The sequence below is a fragment of the Anguilla rostrata genome, chromosome 4 (genome assembly GCF_018555375.3).
Source record: "Anguilla rostrata isolate EN2019 chromosome 4, ASM1855537v3, whole genome shotgun sequence".
Lineage (NCBI taxonomy): Eukaryota > Metazoa > Chordata > Actinopteri > Anguilliformes > Anguillidae > Anguilla > Anguilla rostrata.
The window spans coordinates 13,610,661-13,629,466 of NC_057936.1; the positions used below are offsets into that span (position 1 = coordinate 13,610,661).

General features: G+C 37.9%; 2 protein-coding genes across 5 annotated transcripts in view; both read right to left on the reverse strand.

The window, feature by feature from the left end:
- The window catches only part of LOC135252562 (vacuolar protein sorting-associated protein 8 homolog), a 28,845-nt gene extending 22,218 nt beyond the window's left edge, over window positions 1-6,627 (reverse strand). For all 4 annotated transcript variants that reach the window (XM_064330790.1, XM_064330788.1, XM_064330789.1 and 1 more), the window contains exons 1-8: window positions 6,468-6,627; window positions 5,318-5,386; window positions 4,633-4,814; window positions 4,000-4,093; window positions 3,573-3,605; window positions 2,963-3,017; window positions 2,638-2,762; window positions 91-177 (exon numbers count right to left, since the gene is read on the reverse strand). In XM_064330790.1, the coding sequence (XP_064186860.1) occupies window positions 91-177; window positions 2,638-2,762; window positions 2,963-3,017; window positions 3,573-3,605; window positions 4,000-4,093; window positions 4,633-4,814; window positions 5,318-5,386; window positions 6,468-6,587 (765 nt within the window). In that variant the 5' untranslated portion in view covers window positions 6,588-6,627. The remainder of the gene's footprint in view (window positions 1-90; window positions 178-2,637; window positions 2,763-2,962; window positions 3,018-3,572; window positions 3,606-3,999; window positions 4,094-4,632; window positions 4,815-5,317; window positions 5,387-6,467) is intronic.
- A 4,661-nt stretch (window positions 6,628-11,288) lies between these two features.
- On the reverse strand, window positions 11,289-18,497 carry LOC135252568 (secreted frizzled-related protein 4-like). The gene is made up of 6 exons (XM_064330798.1): window positions 17,260-18,497; window positions 16,953-17,030; window positions 16,780-16,845; window positions 16,460-16,658; window positions 16,072-16,135; window positions 11,289-15,321 (listed from the first exon to the last, which is right to left on the reverse strand). Exons 1-6 carry the CDS (start codon window positions 17,708-17,710, stop codon window positions 15,181-15,183), a joined length of 999 nt encoding a protein of 332 aa, XP_064186868.1. The 5' UTR covers window positions 17,711-18,497; the 3' UTR covers window positions 11,289-15,180.
- Between the last annotated feature and the right edge of the window lie 309 nt (window positions 18,498-18,806).

The window sequence follows — 18,806 nt, forward strand, 5'->3', positions numbered from 1 at the left end:
TGTGAGATTGAAGCTACATTATTTTCAAGTGAAAGCCAAGGTCTCTATTCAATTGACTCTAATTCCCTCCACTGGCAAAGTGGATCTTACCTTGACAGTGATTACCGCATTGCCCACTGGAACAACGTTGGCAATGGTTCGAAGCAGTTTTCCTGATTCAACATCCCACTGAAGAATCTATATGAAATGCATTGAGCACAGTGCTGATCAGTCACTAATTGATAGACAGCTGCAATAACGTAGAATAACACGCATAGCTCATATTGACAGAAATATCGACACGCACACATACCTACAGTACTCCATTTACATCAAATGACTACGGCTGTAGAGGGGGCGCATTTGCCTGGGTACCTTCCAAAATAGTGCGTAATACCACACGTGTTGTTTACGGCGTTATCGTCCTTTTTAGTACAGTCTGGCTTGATTGACAATCTGTTTATTCAGTAGGTGAGAGTATAAGCTTTCTAACGATGTATAACATGTCTAATTTTGCTTTTGGAATAGCGTTTCGTTGGTCAGTGTAATCGAAGGTTTGTTATCATCGCATTCACTTACGCATTCACTCTGTGGTAGCAGTAAAATACGCTGCACCTAACGAAACGTTGTTAACGATTTTTCGTAATTTCTTGAAAAATACTATTATTATTGAGGACTTCTGGGCATAGCTAAGCCATATGTTTGCTGATAGACCTAGCTGACATCATTTTCTGGTGTAAGACAGAAGCGGATAGAAATATATCATTGATTTACTCTGTCTCTGTCTATTGAAAACAGATAAGATTTCATCATTGCTATGTAAGTATTAGGCCTACTGCTCAAAATATTTCGGTTATATGTTATTTTTGAAATTGAGTGTCTTTAAATAGGGTAGTGCTATTTTATAATGAGGATATTTCACACTGTTATGTAAGCGTTAGTAAGTAGTGTAATAGTTTTTGTGAGGCATCATGTCTTTCTATGATTTACCATGCAAAACAGCTAACGTTAGCAATAAAACGCTACCACAATGCGGAACAATCAATAATCATAATCGCTATCTTACTTGTAAGCTATGACCTACAGTTTTACAGTCTAAATAACTAAATACAATTTATAAATCCATCAAGGAACGTCATCACTTGACACTTGGCTACTCGATGCTGTCGTAGACGATAACATCATTTTTGGAACTTACTGGCCACCGTAGCTTCTTCTACGTCGTTGGAAATTGAGGGGTGAAGGGGGGTATTCAGTTGGTTGCAATCTGCAACCTCACCGCTAGATGCCACTAAATTCTACACACTGCACCTTTAAATAGGAATTCAGTAAAATTACAACCCTCTGCATGCACAGTGCATTCTCCCATTACGTGTGCAGCCCACATTACTGACAACACTACCTCACTGTCTGAGCCAAAGGGCTACATGCTTTCAAGTTTTGATTAAATTACTGGAGTGAATATATTTTATATTTTTTATGATATTTCAGTTAACCGGCAGATAGTAGCCTAATGCAAAGTACACAGTTTATACCTTGTTAACACCTTCTGCTAGCTAGCTGTTACATGTGATTATGTGACCATGTGGTTACCACTTGGCACTACTCACAGTATACTGCTGGTCACTAAAACCGCGGGGTCAACTGACCCCTTGCACATTAAAATGGGATGTATTTTGTTAATGTTTATTCCACATGTCTGTCATTCCTTGACTTTTTCTAAAAACTCGCGCTTCAACTATCTATGTAAATAGAATTCTAAAACAATACTTGGAAGACTGTTTTTAGGGGTTTTTTTGGGTGTTAAGAGAAAAGTCTTTTTTTTTGGAGAGGGGTCATAGCAATTATGTCTGCTTATGATATGGATAAAGGTTTGTTTCTATTCGCATATGACATGGTAAATGCAGCCTGAGCAAATAGGGCTGTATTTCCATTTTATTCCTGTTATTTCCCGTTAATTCCCATAAATTCCCGTTAATTCCCATGGAAAGTTTCAATCCTTGAATATTCCCGGAATTTTGCAACCCTAGGAATAACTACAATAAACTATCTGAATTCAGAGATCACTTTTTAATGCAAAGAATTACATGGATATTATGCAGTGAACTATAATCAAAAAGTCAGTATTTTGATTATATGCATTCTTTGTTTTATTATGCTTATTTTTATGCTCATTTATTCCCAATCTTTCAGTATTAAATTTTATTGTTTAACCCTCCTATTGCCCTCAAGTCTCAAGTTTAACAGCTGCGAAAGCCCCCAAAATTGACATTTTTCAGCATTAAATTTGATGACCCTACCATTTGATTTGGAAAGACCCAACCGTTGTGAAAGGATACATATTTCCGTTTTTTTATTTTAATAGTGGTACACTATCAGGGTGCAAAGATTGTCTTATGAGTCTTTTTCAACACTGCAGTTATTAAATCAGAAGTCATAATCAAAGTTAAGTGCCAAAAAATTATGATGTGTTTATCATAGTATACTTTTTACTATTTAACTTGTAGTTGCTTTGTTTTCTATGAAGCACATTTTGGGTTGCAAATAACTTCTATGAAATACAAGTTTAGTACAAGATATTTGCAAGTGTTTCATTTTTGTTCTTATGTTTTCATTATTTCAATTTTATGTTTCTGAAAGCAGGGAATTCTGGGTCACCTGTCCCCTGGCAAATCCAGAGAGGATGCGAGTGCCGTCACCGTTGAACCCGAGGGCGGTTATGGACCCGTGCTGGGCCCCCAAGGCCTGGCTCCCGAGACAAAGCTTCAGAACCTGACTGGGGTCTGGTGACAAGAGCAAGTCATAAGTTTGCAAGATGACTGACAGATGAGGAGAACGGTCAAACCTACCCCAGACCTGTGAGCAGTCTGTGTCTCAGGCTCCATGGGATGAGGGTGACTGGGTAATCATTCACGTAAATTCACTAATGACTTTTGTGTCTTTTGTTCAGACTGCCAAGAGAGCAAAACAAGCACTTTCTTACCGAAAATGAGCAGCTGGCCAGTTGATGTCCCTATTGCTATAATGCCACAGACAGCCTAGAGGAGAAAAATATCCAAGAAACATTATGTATGATAAACAAATATGTTTGAGCTACTACCTCAGACTCAATGCATAGTTGAAGACCTCCCTGTCAAGACATTCAGACTCAGGAACTCGGTGGACACACTCCACACAACAGGATTAAGAAGCTGAACAGCAAATCTTTGCAAAAAAAATGTTGATGCCCAGAGTTTTAAAAATACAGTGTATCTTAATGTTAGCCAGCTAACTTAATGAACACCCCTCTGGTATATAAATGTTACAGTATTTGCAGAACAGGAAAAATTCAGAATATAAAACAAGCATGTACCACCTTAATACTCAGCACATGCTATACAAATTCAGGACATTTTAAAGAACTTTAAATGAAACAGCAATTGTAACTGAAAGCTTTCCAAAGGATTTTCGAGAGCAAGTTAATACAGGCGGAAATTGAATACAATTTGTGGCCAATCTAATGTTCCCAGTTTATTATTTTTTTGATAAAACATCAATAGGATCCTTAAATCTGGTCAGAAATCTTACCTGTTCAGAAAAACATTAGGACTTACCATTGCAGTTGCCCCTCCACCTTCTACTCGGCCCTGAAAGCACATACACTGAATAAGCCCTTTAAAAAATACATTCAGTGCTTGTGTTCAGTGACAGCCAGAAAACAGCATTCATGACTTTATACTTAAACACACTATGGATGTAAATACAAGAGATGAAATGCTGGGTGTGGTATTCCATTATAAAAATAATTATTGATGACGTGTCCAAAAATGTCACATGGGTCAAGTGAACCAATCAGGGAAGACAGTGTATTATGTTCAAACAGAAAACCAACACCAACATGTATTGTCAATGAGTAGAAAAGCTAAAACCAGAAGGTTAGATTAGAAGATTAGACAGTGAGGAAAACCTCTTGAATAAAGCCGATATTATACTTGCACCCAATGGTTTTACTCAAAGAGATATACAGAAAAAATGTATTACCACAGCAGACAGGATCTGGGCAGAGATGCCTTTCAGAGTGATGCAATGCAAAACATCATCCTTTTCAACTGCGGGAAGAGGTGGATCTTTGATCCTTGACGGAACAAAATGAAAACAAACATGTACCTTTAAACATCGAGTGATCTTTACCAATTCTGATGCTCATCTTTGCACACACAGCAAACATTTAACTTGAATACATCACTGCAAAATAAAGATTGTCATAAAGCAGGGAAATCTGAATCCTGCAGAGCCAGAGTGTATGCAGGTTTTTGTTGTCACGGATTAGGTCATTAGCTGAATACACTTATACTGGCTTAGATCATATGAATACGTTTCATGTTTGGACAAAGGAAAAGTTTTCAACTGTCACTTGTGAACTTATTAAGAAACATTGCTAAAATATTAATCGGTAACTGTATGTTTGGACTAATTACATAATAAAGAGCAGAAGTTGGCACAAAATTTTAAAAAAAATACATGACCTTCCTTGAACACCCTTGTCATAAAGACTGATCATGCATTCTCTTTTTGAAAACTGTCCAATAAATGATTTTGTTAATTTATATGTTTCTGTATCTTGGGGTGCAGGTTCTAAAACAGCTGTTCAAATAAGCATCTTAAATGTGCTACCATTGGGATGCTGGTGGGGATGTTGCTGTTTCTTCTTCCAGCTCGGATAACACCCCCTCCACCACCACCTCATCTTGCTGCTGGAGCTGCAAGCTGCCTTCTTCCAACTCTTCCCCCTCCAGTGTGGAGAGACTGAAGTCATCAGGTAAGAAGGAGTTGGGCTCCATCTCCAGGAAAGCATCCTGCAAGTGACAATGGCCATTGGGTCACTCAATGATACAAGCAGATGCTCGACTATATCTCTAGTAATAGTGAGAAAGCTGTGGGTTTCATATATTTTATACCTGCCAGTAGAGTAATTACTGAATGCAAAATTAAAAAAATGAGTTTAGATAGGATTCAGAATAAGGAAAAATATTAATTAAACTGGCTGCAGGTTATTATCATAAATTACATGTACCACCTTAAGAGGACTCTCACGACACAAAATAACTGTATTGGAATACACTGGAAAACACTGAAAATTCAGCAGCATTGCACATCATCACAACATTAAAGAACAAATACAAGGCATTGTTACAGTAATAAAATCTTCATTATGATGACTTTAATACAAATTATAAGGCTCACTACTGAGCACACAATGCATTTCAAAGGCAAAAAAGTAAGGATAACACCAGAGTGAGTTAGACTGCCCATGGAAAGATGTTGGCACATCAAAAACATGCAGCTGCATGAACTATACCTCATTTAAAATGCTCTCTAGGGTGGGAGCTGCCTCCACTTGAGGAATGTCAAACTCCTGGTCATCCAACTGACAAAGGAAGTAGAAATGTTTGATGAGGTGCAGGCACGGTATACAGCATGGTAAGCTCAATACTCAATTCCTGACATAGATTCCTGCCACCCCAAAGCTTTTCCAGCCATCTTTAAACAGCAAAACTTTCATAACTAGGAAGGGGGAGGGATTTCAGTCAACACTGGAAAGGAAACCAGGGTATTTGATACAAAGATGGAAGCACTGCAACAAGTTTGTAAAAACCAGTCACTCTTGTGTTTATACTATGCACTGGGAGAGAATTTTCAGAAGTCATGACTGTGTAACTCAAGATGGTTGGGTTTTCACTTTATAATTCCCACCGGCTTGCAGCAACAGATTTCCAGGGCGTGCTCCAGTTTATTTGCGTTAAATAGAACTTTCAGTGAAAATTATCGCATTAAAGAACATTCTAAAAAAACAAGTCGATGTTAATCAAATATACTCATTTTAAAATTTTAAACATCCTGTTTCACTACGGAAACAGATATTCAACAGCAAGCTCATTTCATAGATACTGAATTTGCCGGACTTAGTGATGTGATTTTTAAAAAACAAACAAAAAAAACAACGATATGCTCTATGCAGCTTATGTGCTAACACTTTGTTTAGCCTTGTGCTTCTGAATGCATTCTGAATAGAAACTGAAAGTTCTATACAAGATGCAATCGATGCAAACGTCTGTTATTTCGTTCTTATTCTTCAAAAGGAGGGCGTAAGACCCTCAGTTAATGCATTTAGTGGCGTAGTCTTCTAGAGCGTGCATCACGCAGAACATCATTTCCTGCGTCCCACTAATTCAGTAACTTTTCCCAGCTAAATAACTCGGGCCATGGCGCTGATTGCCCTTCGTACCCTCGGACCACGCATAAATGCAAAAATTACACTGACAGGCATAGTGGATATATTGCTGGTTAAAATAACTAAGAACTGCTATACTTAAATTATCTAGGCTATTCTAAGACGATCGACAGGATTCAAGTCGACAACAGATCTGTTAGGCATAGTTTTCACATAAAGACTGTTGCAAAAATGCGGACTCAGATATATTTCCTCATAGTACGATATTTTGAGTTACCTCTTCTGCTTCGGGTAAACTGATTCCTAAGAAGAGTTCTGAACTATGTGCATCTTCTCTTTCATTTTCAGACATTGCGAATATCGTACGGCAAAAGCAAAGTCTTCCTTTCCGTCCCATTCATCATATGACCTAGTAAGCTGAATCACGTGACACGGGTGAGCTTTCAGCAGAACTTTCAGCGAACAAGATAACTCTTCAAAACAAAAACAAACAAACAAACAAAAAAAAAAAAACCCCACATTTATCACGGCGTGTATTCTATTGTAACTATGTACACTACTGTTCTAATAATAAATAATTTATGCTAGCTAAGCAGTTTCATGTAAAATATTGCACACAAATGGAAGGTTGATCTCTTATAGCCATTTTTCCTTTGCAATGTGAAACAAATTTACTTTGTAATGTGCAAGTGAATTATATTACAGTTTTTACAATGGAGGCAATATTTTGTCCTATCGATTAATACGCACTTCCGCATTTACAAACATTTATAAACAGTAGGCTAGTATTTAGAAACTGCGGTTTTGTTCTTTCTAATCATAGAGGGCGCCAAAGACACTAATATACAATAGCAAATTCCACCTATTGTATTCGCAAGAAAACCTCAAATCCATAGCATGACTAGGATGTGGTTAAGATGTCCTTTTAATGACTCAGTTTAAGCCCATTTGAAGGTTGAAGTTGAAGGCTAACGTCTTCAGAAGTAATTCATAATAATAGTTATACTATAAAATGTGAAAGTATAATTTGTCAGGTATAGTAAATATCAAATAGCGCTTGAAAACCAGCCTATGTTCTTTATCCTACTCATTTAAAGATAAAAAAGCATTTGAATTATATGGTTCTCAATTACAAGGATTTATGAAATGATTGACAGACTCACCCGGAACATAATTCTAATAGACAAAGCCAAGTTTTTTCAAGACAGGAGAAAGATGACCCGCAACTCATAGGCTTTCTTCTTACCTGTTAATGAGACGAATGCTGCAAATGCGTATCTCAGCCACTTCAGCTTCATACCTCAGTTTCTCCTTCATCCATTATCTAACCCGTTTATTCCTGGTCAGGGTTGCGGGGTGGGGGGCTTCAGCCAATCCCAGCATGCATTGAGCAAGCGGTAGGAATACACCCTGGACAGGCCGCTATTCCATCGCAGGACCCACAGCATTCACTCACACACTCATACCTATGGGCAACTTACAGTCTCCAATTAGCATAGCATGCATGTCTTTGGACTGTGGGAGGAAACCCACATGAACAAGGGGAAAACATGCAAGCTCCACACAGAAAGCCGCGGGCCAGGATTCAAACCCAGGAAACTTAATTCAGACCTCAATTTTCTCCCACTCTCCAGATTCTTCCTGTATTTTCACATTGGTTTTTACATTTATAGTAATAGTATTTGTGCTCAGAAAATGCCTTAGGACCATATGGCTCCTTTGAGCTGGAGTTCAAAAACTTCAGTCTACAAAATGCTTCATTAAAAACAGAATGCTTTCCTATCAAGCTGTAACAACAATAAATAAGCAATTCAAAGACTGCATAGTGTGAAGACAGGAGATGACACTATCCATTGGCTTGCTGTGATATGACTGCAAATCTCTGATGGTGTCTGATGTTTTATAAAAATAGTGCCGAGCCTGAGAATGATGTGACACATTTGACCTGTGTTCTGCAGTTTTATCTCAATAAAGGCTATTGCAAATTATAGCCACATGTCTGTGATATTCTTTTTTACTTGCTTTTTTAACCAATTTTTAATCATGATACGTACATAGCAAACAGTACAACTGACATGTGGGTTCACTTGCCTGTGTAACTATTTTACTCCCATACAGGCCACACAGCACAAGGTCTACGGACTGTGAGAAATTACATGCATGTCTTAGTTATTGTATCACAAGCAGAAAAGATGGAACAGACATGATATACTATGTCATAAATGTGCCACACTCTTGTCTGCACAGAGAAAGTAGTACCTTACTGAGCTGTAGATCACCTGACAGCTGCCACCTTGAAAGTAATCAGACGTTTGCAATTACATCACGGCAAGCCAATGGATAGTGTCCTCTGCTATCGTCACATACTAGTCTTTGGATTCATCATTTATGGGTCTTTTAGCTTGATTGTAAAGTATTCCGTTGGGTTTGAATGAAGCACTAATATTGATTTGACTGCAGTGTTTGAATTTTAGATAAAGGTTCATAAAGGTTTGTCTTTTGAAGCAGTTACTTCTGCTTATAATGCTTTTAATGTGACTAGGGGATGCTATATGACAAAAAAAGAGAGAAATCAACAGGTAACATATTTTTAATAATTAAAAGATGAACTCATTAAATTTTTTAGTATATTCTGCCGTTTATGACATTGATTGCGTTATTAAATTTCCTCTTTACATAAATAGATAAAATTCTGTTACGCAACTGGCATAGTGTGGTTGTCTGTTTTCATGGTACTCAGACTTCTGAACAGTATTTGTTTCCATGTTATCACTTCAAAAAATAAATCACGGCCACAATAATTTAATCACATTAACCAATGTTAGAAAAGCATTCCATGTACTTGAATGTATAATGGATAGAACCCAATATTTTAAAGCATCATAACTGTATCCTGGTTGTGTGATTCAAGGTGAAAATGTCTAAAAGGAAATGATGATATAACTCTGTATTTATTGGTGCTGTCTTTGAGAATCTCCTGAAGCTGAAGGGCCTTATGACAGTTGTGTTTTGCTGGGAAGTGATGTAATGTTATTTACTGCACAATTATTTGTGGAACCTACAGTACCAATGTCGGTAGGCTATGACATCACCAAGTCAGCCAGATCGCAAAGGCTGTATCTAATCAATAATTTCTACCTTTAGCAGTTGATTTATATATGGTTTATATTACACTGTGTTTATTTATCAATGGGAACTTCATCAGCTAAGACTGGTAGTGATTCTGCCAATCACTGTATGACTCTGAAAGCTTTCTGGTAGTTTGCAGTTCAGTGCAGTGATGATAGTTCCCTGCAGTAACCTCTGGGTAGGGCTAAGTCTTAAGCCCTGGCCATACTGTTTTGTGGCCATTTTGTAAAACCATTTATAAAATTTCCTGATGAGATTAAACATTCTTAAAGCTTAAAAGGTAGATTTGGGATGACGGATCAAAAGCTACAGGCTGGTAGGGCATACCCCTTTCTTATATATACCTTACTGAAAGTTTCATACATCTCTTGTAATATGCTACATAATGTAGATATACTAATACATTGCTAACAGTATTTATCACAGATTGAAATTCAATTCATTTGTCTTTTATATTAATTTTGATATACGACTATTTTTTCAAGAGAGGCACAATACAGTAATTCAGGTGCTTATCAACAATCAGTCCATGAAAGAGTTAATCTCTTAAAATGTATTGCATGTTGATTTTGTGTTTTCTATATGCAATACCATCCAAAGACTGAATTATTCTAGAAAATTATGAAAACGGTATTTTGTGTGCATGTGTGTGCTATATTGTATGTCTTTGAATTTGGAAAAAAAATTATAAAAGCAACCCACTATACAGTTTTAAAAATTTGCCATTCATTTTTTTCTCAAATCCCAATCTAACCAGCATGATTATTTAATTTATGTCACATATGAATATGAATATGCATACAGTACTTTTTTTCCCCCACACATGCAAATAAAATTCAGGAAAAATCAATTATGTGAAGTTAAGGGATATTAAATCATAAAATCACTCCAAAATTCACTTTCGAACATTTGAACTATTAACACACACACACACACACACACACACACACACTTGTGGAATTATGTGCTTATAAGTTTAAACTAATTGATAGTTTGCGAGTAGTTTAGAATATTATTTCACATATTGAATTGTTGTTAGGTAGTCCGGTCTAGAGTTTGGATCCAAACCATGTATCTTGGCCAGTAGAAATTTCCGAGAAGTGAAAGTTGCACTTTATGGCAGTCTGTCAAACCAAGCACCAGAAGCTCTACCGAATGAACTCTGTTTGCCAAACACTGTGTGCCAAACAGTGGCTGGTAAACCTCTTAAACAGCCCAACAGCCAGCTACAGTAACTGTTCTGACACAATCTATTGGTACCAACTGCCAACTTAATTTTACCTGGCTGTCTCGGCAAGCAGCTCAAGCTGCAATATTATATAGAGACAGAGATCTGGTACTATGCATACCCTCAAATGTAAACATTTTTATGTAGTTTATATTTAAATATTATATTTTTCAGCAAAATCTTTCTCTGCCTCCCACAAGATGAGATACAATTGGTGTAGAATATAGTATTTAAAACAAGACTTTAGCATTAAGAGTGAGAATAGTTAATTCAATTGGTACTATATTAATTGTTAATCTTATGTCTTATTTTATTTGTTAATTGCTCTGGCAGTCTTGTGATAACATATAAACACGAGAGTAATTGAAAGTCAGCATTGAATGGGCATTGGAGCGGAATATTTTCCATGGTGTTCAATATGTTTAGCCCGAGGCTAATTTTAGGAATGAAAGTGCAAATTGAAATGTCCTGCATATGGCAGGTGAAATATATCAATAGCTGAATTAGTAAAGATTGTGTGGATGTATGTGCTACTTCGCTCTTTGAAAATAATAATAGCTATTCTAACATTCACTTCAAAATAATTAAAAGATAAAACACCATATTATGAAGAGACATGAAATATGGATATATTTTCTGAATATGAATGATCTCAATTACATGAATTATTTGACATCATAATCATAAATAAAATAAAAACTATTAAAAGATTACACAATACAACAGACAGTTGAAGCAAAACATGATGATAGTTTTACTTTATTTCAAGAGGAGGAACATTGACCATTAACAAATGAAAGAGTTCTGTACAATTTGGAGGATGGAAAGCACCATTTTAGTCATTCTTTGGTTTAACAGAAAAAGACATACAATGTTTTTTTAAAAAAAAAAGATCTGTAAAAAATGATATGGCAAACTTTAAAAATAAGCTGTTCCAGCAGTCTTGTTCAAGTTGTTATAAAACATGTATGCATGCAATAAAGCCAGCTTTAAAAAGAATAATGATCGTGCTTAAAATGATAAGAACCAACGAAATAAGGGATGTACCATAGTAGTATAGCACTATGCTTAGCACTAGCTATTGTTCTTTGTTACACTCAACACAACATTTAACGATCATCGGTAAATCCCAAAACAGTAAGTCCACTTCAGCAGTAAACTCTGCTTGGATTAAAAACTCATTTGTAAACCTAGGGACTTCTATTCTTCTAGAATTTCTACACGTAACAATTCAAGTGGTATCGTGGGGCACAAGCAAGCTGTTTTGCTTTCCTGTGTTTGATTATATTTGATAGCAAAGGGTGAGTAACGCTGCCTGAATTGGCGTTTGTCAGTGTTGTCATGCAATGTAATCTGAGTGGCATCTCACTTTGTGTGTGGAAGCGTGGAAAAGTATATGACAAATCCCTCTTAGTCCTCTTAATAATCTAACAAGTTACATTAAAGAATCCCATTATCAGCACAGACTCAACAAACTGATCAAGTGGATGACATTCATATGGGAAAATAACGTGACAGTCAAAACAATATTTGGACAGTGACACAATTTTTGTTATTTCAGCTCTGTACTCCAGCATGCTGGCCAAACAGCAAACACCAAACACCCAAGTGTCCAATTACTTTCGGTCCCCCAAAATGGGGGGACTATGTATAAAAGGGACTGTATATTCCAACACAGATCGTCCTATATGAATGTACACACCCTCAAATAAAATCTGACAGTCTGTACTTAAGCCTCATATTCATTATTTCAACTCCAATGTGCTGGAGCAGAGCTAAAACAACAACAAAAAAGTGTCACTGTCCAAATACGTATGTGCAGCTTGAATGCTTAATTTGCAAGGCAGATTGGATGGATTTTTCAAGATCTAACATCTAAAAATTGTACATCCATATTTCAACAACCATTCCTTTAACCCCAATCTCACAGAAATAATATATGTCTAAGATACTCGCTCGGCGAGCCTATCTTGTGTGAGCCTGGGTCCTGCATTCAAAATGCAAGCAAAGGTATTCATTAGCATATCGCCCTCAACAAAAGCAGTGTCAACAACAGCTGTCCGTTAAAAGTAGACATTCTCTTGTGTAGAGAACATAGACCCTATTCACAATGTGCTGTCACTGGGGCCACACTGGGTAGTGTACACAATCACAGACGTCAACGTATCCACAGCATGCTCAATTTCCACAAGTGAAATTATGAATTAAACTAACTAATGAATTTACAGCATAGCAGCAGGAAGACAACAACGGCTGACCTCGGTTAATAAGCAATAGTGACAGGCATTTTTGTATGGCGCAGAGTTAAAATAATATGAGTATAAAACCATTACATGAGTATACAATATTTGACAAGATGAGAAAGTGAGGTGGACAGGATAATACACAAGATGTACTTTTACCAAATGTCATACCTGCACTTTATTTAAGATGCAGGGCAGTAAGCATGTTTTTGGGCCCTGTTTGAACAAATGCAGTTGACTTCGCATGGAGTTGGGGCTGAAGCATTCATTCATAATTTATTATTTGCAAATTAATTATTGCACACCACATGAATTCAATTTGCAATGGAAAAATGTTCTGATGGAGCTGGAAGCCTGTAGCTGCATTCTTGCACAAAGGTCTATTCAATCTAAACAAAAAATGCACTGTGTCCATATCTTTGAAAAACTAATTTAATCAAAGATGTGGTGATTAGCATCTTTTACATATACAGTACAGACCAAAAGTATTAGGCCACTCGTAGTTAAAAAAAAAAACTTTAGGTTGAGAAGAATTCAGTTTATATATGCACATTTACTGAATAACAAACTAAAGTATGTTTTTCCAGTTCTACCTGCAATAACACAAAAAGATAACTTTTACTTAAAAATAATCTTAGACCTTACTTCCCTCGAAATAGCCTCATTTGGCTTTAAGTACAATTAAATTTATTATTGGAAGTCTATCCAATCTTTATGCAAAGTGGGAGGTAGAGGAGACATTAAATTGAGTGAAATCTTACATGCCATAAGCTTTTTTTAAAAACCCCAGGTAGCCTAATACTTTCAGCCTGTAGTGAAAGGAAAATTGGCACTAAAGTTGCAAGAAATGTGGCAAAGAAGGGGGAGTCAGGCTTAGATATTTGGGGCAAAATAAACATTGTGGCAAGAAGGTTATTCCCAGTGAGAAATTGGAAAGAATCTTAAGATTTTCAGGTGCAGTGTTCAGTACACACTCAGAAGGTTCCAGCTGGTGGGCAGTAATGTTAGCAGGAGAAGACCATCAAAGATTGAAAAATGGCAGATGCATATTCTTTTAGACCAACAGATCATAGTTGCCGTTTCACTGTAGTCTGGAACTGGCTTCTCTCTAGCTGCATTCAGTTCTCCCTGTAGTCGTAGTGCAATTTTGCAATGCTTTCTTTTGCTAGACACAAGATATTTATCTACTGCCTCTTGATCTTCCTGGTCTTGTCCTGTTAACATTACTGCCCATCAGCTGGTAACTTCTGAGTGTGTACTGAACACAGCTCCTAGAAATTTTAAGTTTCTTTGCAGTTTCCAAGGGTAATATCCATGGCACTATATGTTTACTTGACCCGGCACATCTAAGCATAACACCATCTTCTTTGCCATTAATACAAAATACAGTATTAATAATGTGGAAAAATGTGGAAAAATGTCAATTTCAGTGTTGGCATTGATAATGTCAGGTAAATTATAATTATTCAATTTTTAACATTAAATATACCTGCATGCGTTTTCTTCAATCTGCATTTTCGGCCAGTACAGTTGTCACTGGGTAAGTCTAGTAAATTCACTGATACCTGGTTGAAGTTTCCAAAATTCCACAAAGTTTCACATCTTTCCATTTCCAATTCCCATTCTTTCTCTGTAATCTAATTTAGATATATACTACAGTAAATTATGTATGCAGCAGTTTACCACTCTCATTGCAGTTTGAATTGTAGGTGCATGTCAACATAGTACTTCCACTCATTGCAGATAATATTAGCAAGCGATAATATTGACCTACTTTCACTTTGTTGCAACAGGTCCAAAGTGGTTTCACTAATACCAAGCCTTGAGATTCCAAGCTCTCATCAGGGTATTTCAATATTTGTCCTTCTTTCCTTTGCAAAAGCACAAATCCCTAAGGGCCACCCTTAACCATCTTTCAGACGATTTGCTTTAATATAAGTCGAAAACAACAGAAGCCAGTCTGAAGTATACAACACAGTTGCCATAGAGATGAAAAATCTGTTCCAATACAAACAATATAAAAATTTGAAAGAAAAATAAAAGACACAATGCACTAAACGGCTTAATTCACGGCACACACGTCTTACTTTTATAGCATAACCAGATGCAATGGGGATGGGAGGGGGAGGAGGGAGACTGGACATTGTCTTCCTGGTAAAACACTGGGAACACGAGATACAAATGTAGTGCAAACCTGTTGCCAGGGGCTGTGCTCTGTGGTATCTGCCAAGGAATCCCTACGGAGTACCTGGGAAAGAGCTAACATAGGATCGGAAAACTACACGGTCGCCCGCTGCGATGTCAGGTGCCAACTCGCCATGCAAAAGAACTCCAAGGGCTGAGGAGAGGGAGATGGGAGAGAGGGAGCGAGAAAGGGAGGGAGGGAACGGTCAAGCCTTCCTCTGTCGGCCATCCCTCTGCGTGTTCTTGCTTCTGGTGGTTTTCCTGGAGGTCCCCGTGGTTGCGCTCGAACCCTTGGGGTTCAGTCTGGGGCTCCTCTGCTGCTGCTCTTGCAAGCGTTGTTCCCAGCGCTTTGGGGAATAGGGAAAGTCACACTTACAAAGTTACATCACACCCGACCCTACTTGGTCTGTCATAGCTGGCATCTCTTTGGGGATTTGGGCTTACCACATTTGGAGATGGTAGCAATTTCTTCTCATTTAAATTAGCAACCAAAAGTTAATATATATATATTATATATATATTAAAAAATGTAAACTTGACAAGAAGAATTTTAATTTCAAGGCTATCGTCATGAGCTGTGCCTTTAAAAGTGCTTTAATGAGTTACAAATGTTGGCAAACTGTTTGGTTTCAAGCCTCTCCTTTCCCCTGCTACATTTGAGGTGCACTAAGATCAAACAGTTTTCAAACATTTCCATTATGAAGCCATTACTGGGCATTGACATGAGCTTTTTAGTTTGAAAACTGTTCAGTTCACTGAATGAACTTACAAAATGTATTTCAGTCAGTTGAATTCATTTCATAGAGATACACCGCTGCAAACTGCTTACACTGCCTTTCAGGCAGCCAGTAATTACATTTCACAGTACAGCACATAATGTCTCAACACCAAAATGAGCCGGATGTGTCAAACATTTTTTTTTTTCATGGACAACCACATGCATTTAACTGGCCCTTGTTGGGTCAATTCTCATCACAGAGATATTCTATTAAATTCCTAAATTCCTAATTATATTACATGTGAACCGCTACAAATAAAACGTTTAATGTATGACACAGCACACAGCTGGTGTCTCAGTTTTGGAAAGAAAATCTTACCTTGTATCTCTTCACCAGTTGGTCTTTCCATCTTTCCACAAGACACCCGTCGAGCAGCATCAGCCTAAAGTGACAGTGGCACTTGAGTGTACCCCCATACACCACACCGGTCATGCATGGTTCAAGTGCAAGTATGCGCCTGTATGTATTTTAACATGGTTCAAAAGGTCATGGCCATCCCAGCAGGAGGAAATCATTTTACAACAAACCTTGTAGGGCACGTGGATGTTATTTAATGTTGTCAGTTTATCATTTGAACATCACGAAATCCCAGATGAAAAAACCAATCATCCTCAGGAGTTGTTGCATTTATCGTAACTAATATTGCTGGGACGCTGAAATATGTTGGGTGTGAAAACCAAAAAGTGCCATTTAAAATGACCCTTACCTTGAGCGCCACTCATAGCACATGATAATCACTTCTTGGTTAAGTGGGAGATGCGGGCAGTTGCACGAGGAATTGGTTATCAAAGGAACATGTGCTCTTGGGATCGGGGTGGAAGACTTGAACGCTTCCCTCACTTCCACAACGGTGGTTATCTCCTGGCAGCTAGTCCGGCTTGCACCTTTAACTTTTGCATGAATAACTGCAAGAGTGAAGATGGCATTCGTTAAAGAAATGAAAGGCCTAACATACGTTTAAAGGTTGAGCGTGTATCATAGAAAATATAAAACCAATCATAAAACATTAAAACTGATATTACTTACCATAATTGTACTTCTTTTCAATGTATGTTGTAAGCGTTGGTTTTATTTTACGGCACCTGCAGCGATCTGTTGAAACCCGTTTTAATATTCATATTTTTCGTTTTTTCTCTCCTTCAAAATATGAGGATATCGTTTAAAACTATGTTTTATAAAGAGTGAATCAGGAAACTCACCGGAATTCCAGCTTTTGCAATCTGATGGTTGTGGTTTTTCCAGCACAACATCACGTGAAAAATCAACCCATTTAGCATCTAGAGAAAAAATAAATGTTTTTTTTTAAACATCAGTAGTGTTACCAGATGTTTTCAAACACGTTACATAGTAGCTGTAATTATTGTCCTTGCATACAAATCTACCATGATTCACTGTTAAGTCTTCTGAACTTGAAATAGTAGACTATTCTACATACAGACTCTCTACAGCAGCAAGTGCAGCAATTGCGCACCACTCAGAAGGGGTGTGTATAAGAGCGGGACTCACCTTCGGGTAAATCAGTAACAATGGCTTCAGGAGAGATGCAGACCCCTCGATCATATACAGGTAAGTCGTCGCACGCAAGGCTTTCCGGCCAGCTGTGGTTATAGCGCCTCATAATGGGTTCGCAGCCGTCCCTAGCTCTCTGACAAACCGACTTGCAAGGTTTGATTGGGTCGTGGAGGAATTCGAGGGTGCAGATTGGAGCGTACATTGCACATAAGAAGAAACGCAACACAGGGCTACAGTTGATGTCTACCAGCTCTTCGTATTGCTCGATCGCGAGGACTGCATTCTCTTGGGTGCTGTGGTGAAGGTGATTGGGCATTCGGGTTATGTTCCAAGGCATATTCTTGCACATTGGGATATTGACCGGCTCACAAGGGGCACCGCACACCACGACCCCAGCACCTATCCACAGACACAGAACGGCAGCCGCTATCGAGAACATGTCCATCCCAGTAGGCCTATTCACCTGCAAGAGTAAACTCGAAATTCCTTTTTATAGGTAAAGTGAAAGTTCAGGATCATTTACCCAAGGACGATCCTCTGGTTGGATGACTATCACAATAAATTCCCCAAGCACTTGTTCAACAGGATGGAGAAGTCACAGTGAATGGAAGCCCGCGGACTGTAAAGAGCGCTACAGGACCCAGTCGTGGAAATTATAGAACTTGATTTAACGTTGGACGAATGCCAACACCACCAGTGACGCGGGTTCTTTCCATTTCGTTTTTGGCTGCATTATTTATTATTTTCCAGACTCAGTGACATCATCCTCATCTTTTTTAACGCCCGGGATTGCTTCACTAAATTCTCATCGTCCGCGTTAGCGCTGACTCTGCAGGGCGTCTTACTCTCGCACCGAAATGTCCGTGTAGCCTACCTGTCCCAACCGATGTGTCAGCCCTACGTCTACAACCATAATTTAAGGGGAGGAAATATGAACGCTTTAAACGCCCCTATCCCTCACCCCACACCCACATGATACCTCCCTTAGGCTATATTGCACACTGACACTGAATCTCATCGACTAGAGTTAAGTCAGTATTTCACATTGTCATCGCTCGATCTTTGTAGAGTGTGCAAAACTAAATCTGTTGGGTATTGCATGATTTAATCTGCAGTAGCCTACTAAGGTGGATTTTGTGGCATTCTTTTATTAGGCTGCAGATGAAGTTTTCAGTTAAGCTACTAGCGGTTACAAATGAAAAGTTGACTATTCAACAAGGCATCTCGACAATATCGCAGCGCAATAAAAATATGGATTAATGCGTTGAAAAATTTATACATTTTTAAACGCATTCACTATAGAATGTAGGCCTATTAGAATAAGCTACTTGCTAATCAATGCTAGTATGTTCTGGAGTAATCCGTAGTCACTTTGCGTGAGAAAGTAAACAATTTGTATTTTCTTATTTCAGAATCTGATGAAGTACGCTCGTACTCGTGAATAAATAAAAATATGCCTTCACTCCAGTCTTGTTTGACTGTGTCTGATAATAGACAATTATTATTATTATCATTATTATTAGTGCGCTTGTTAGCACAAT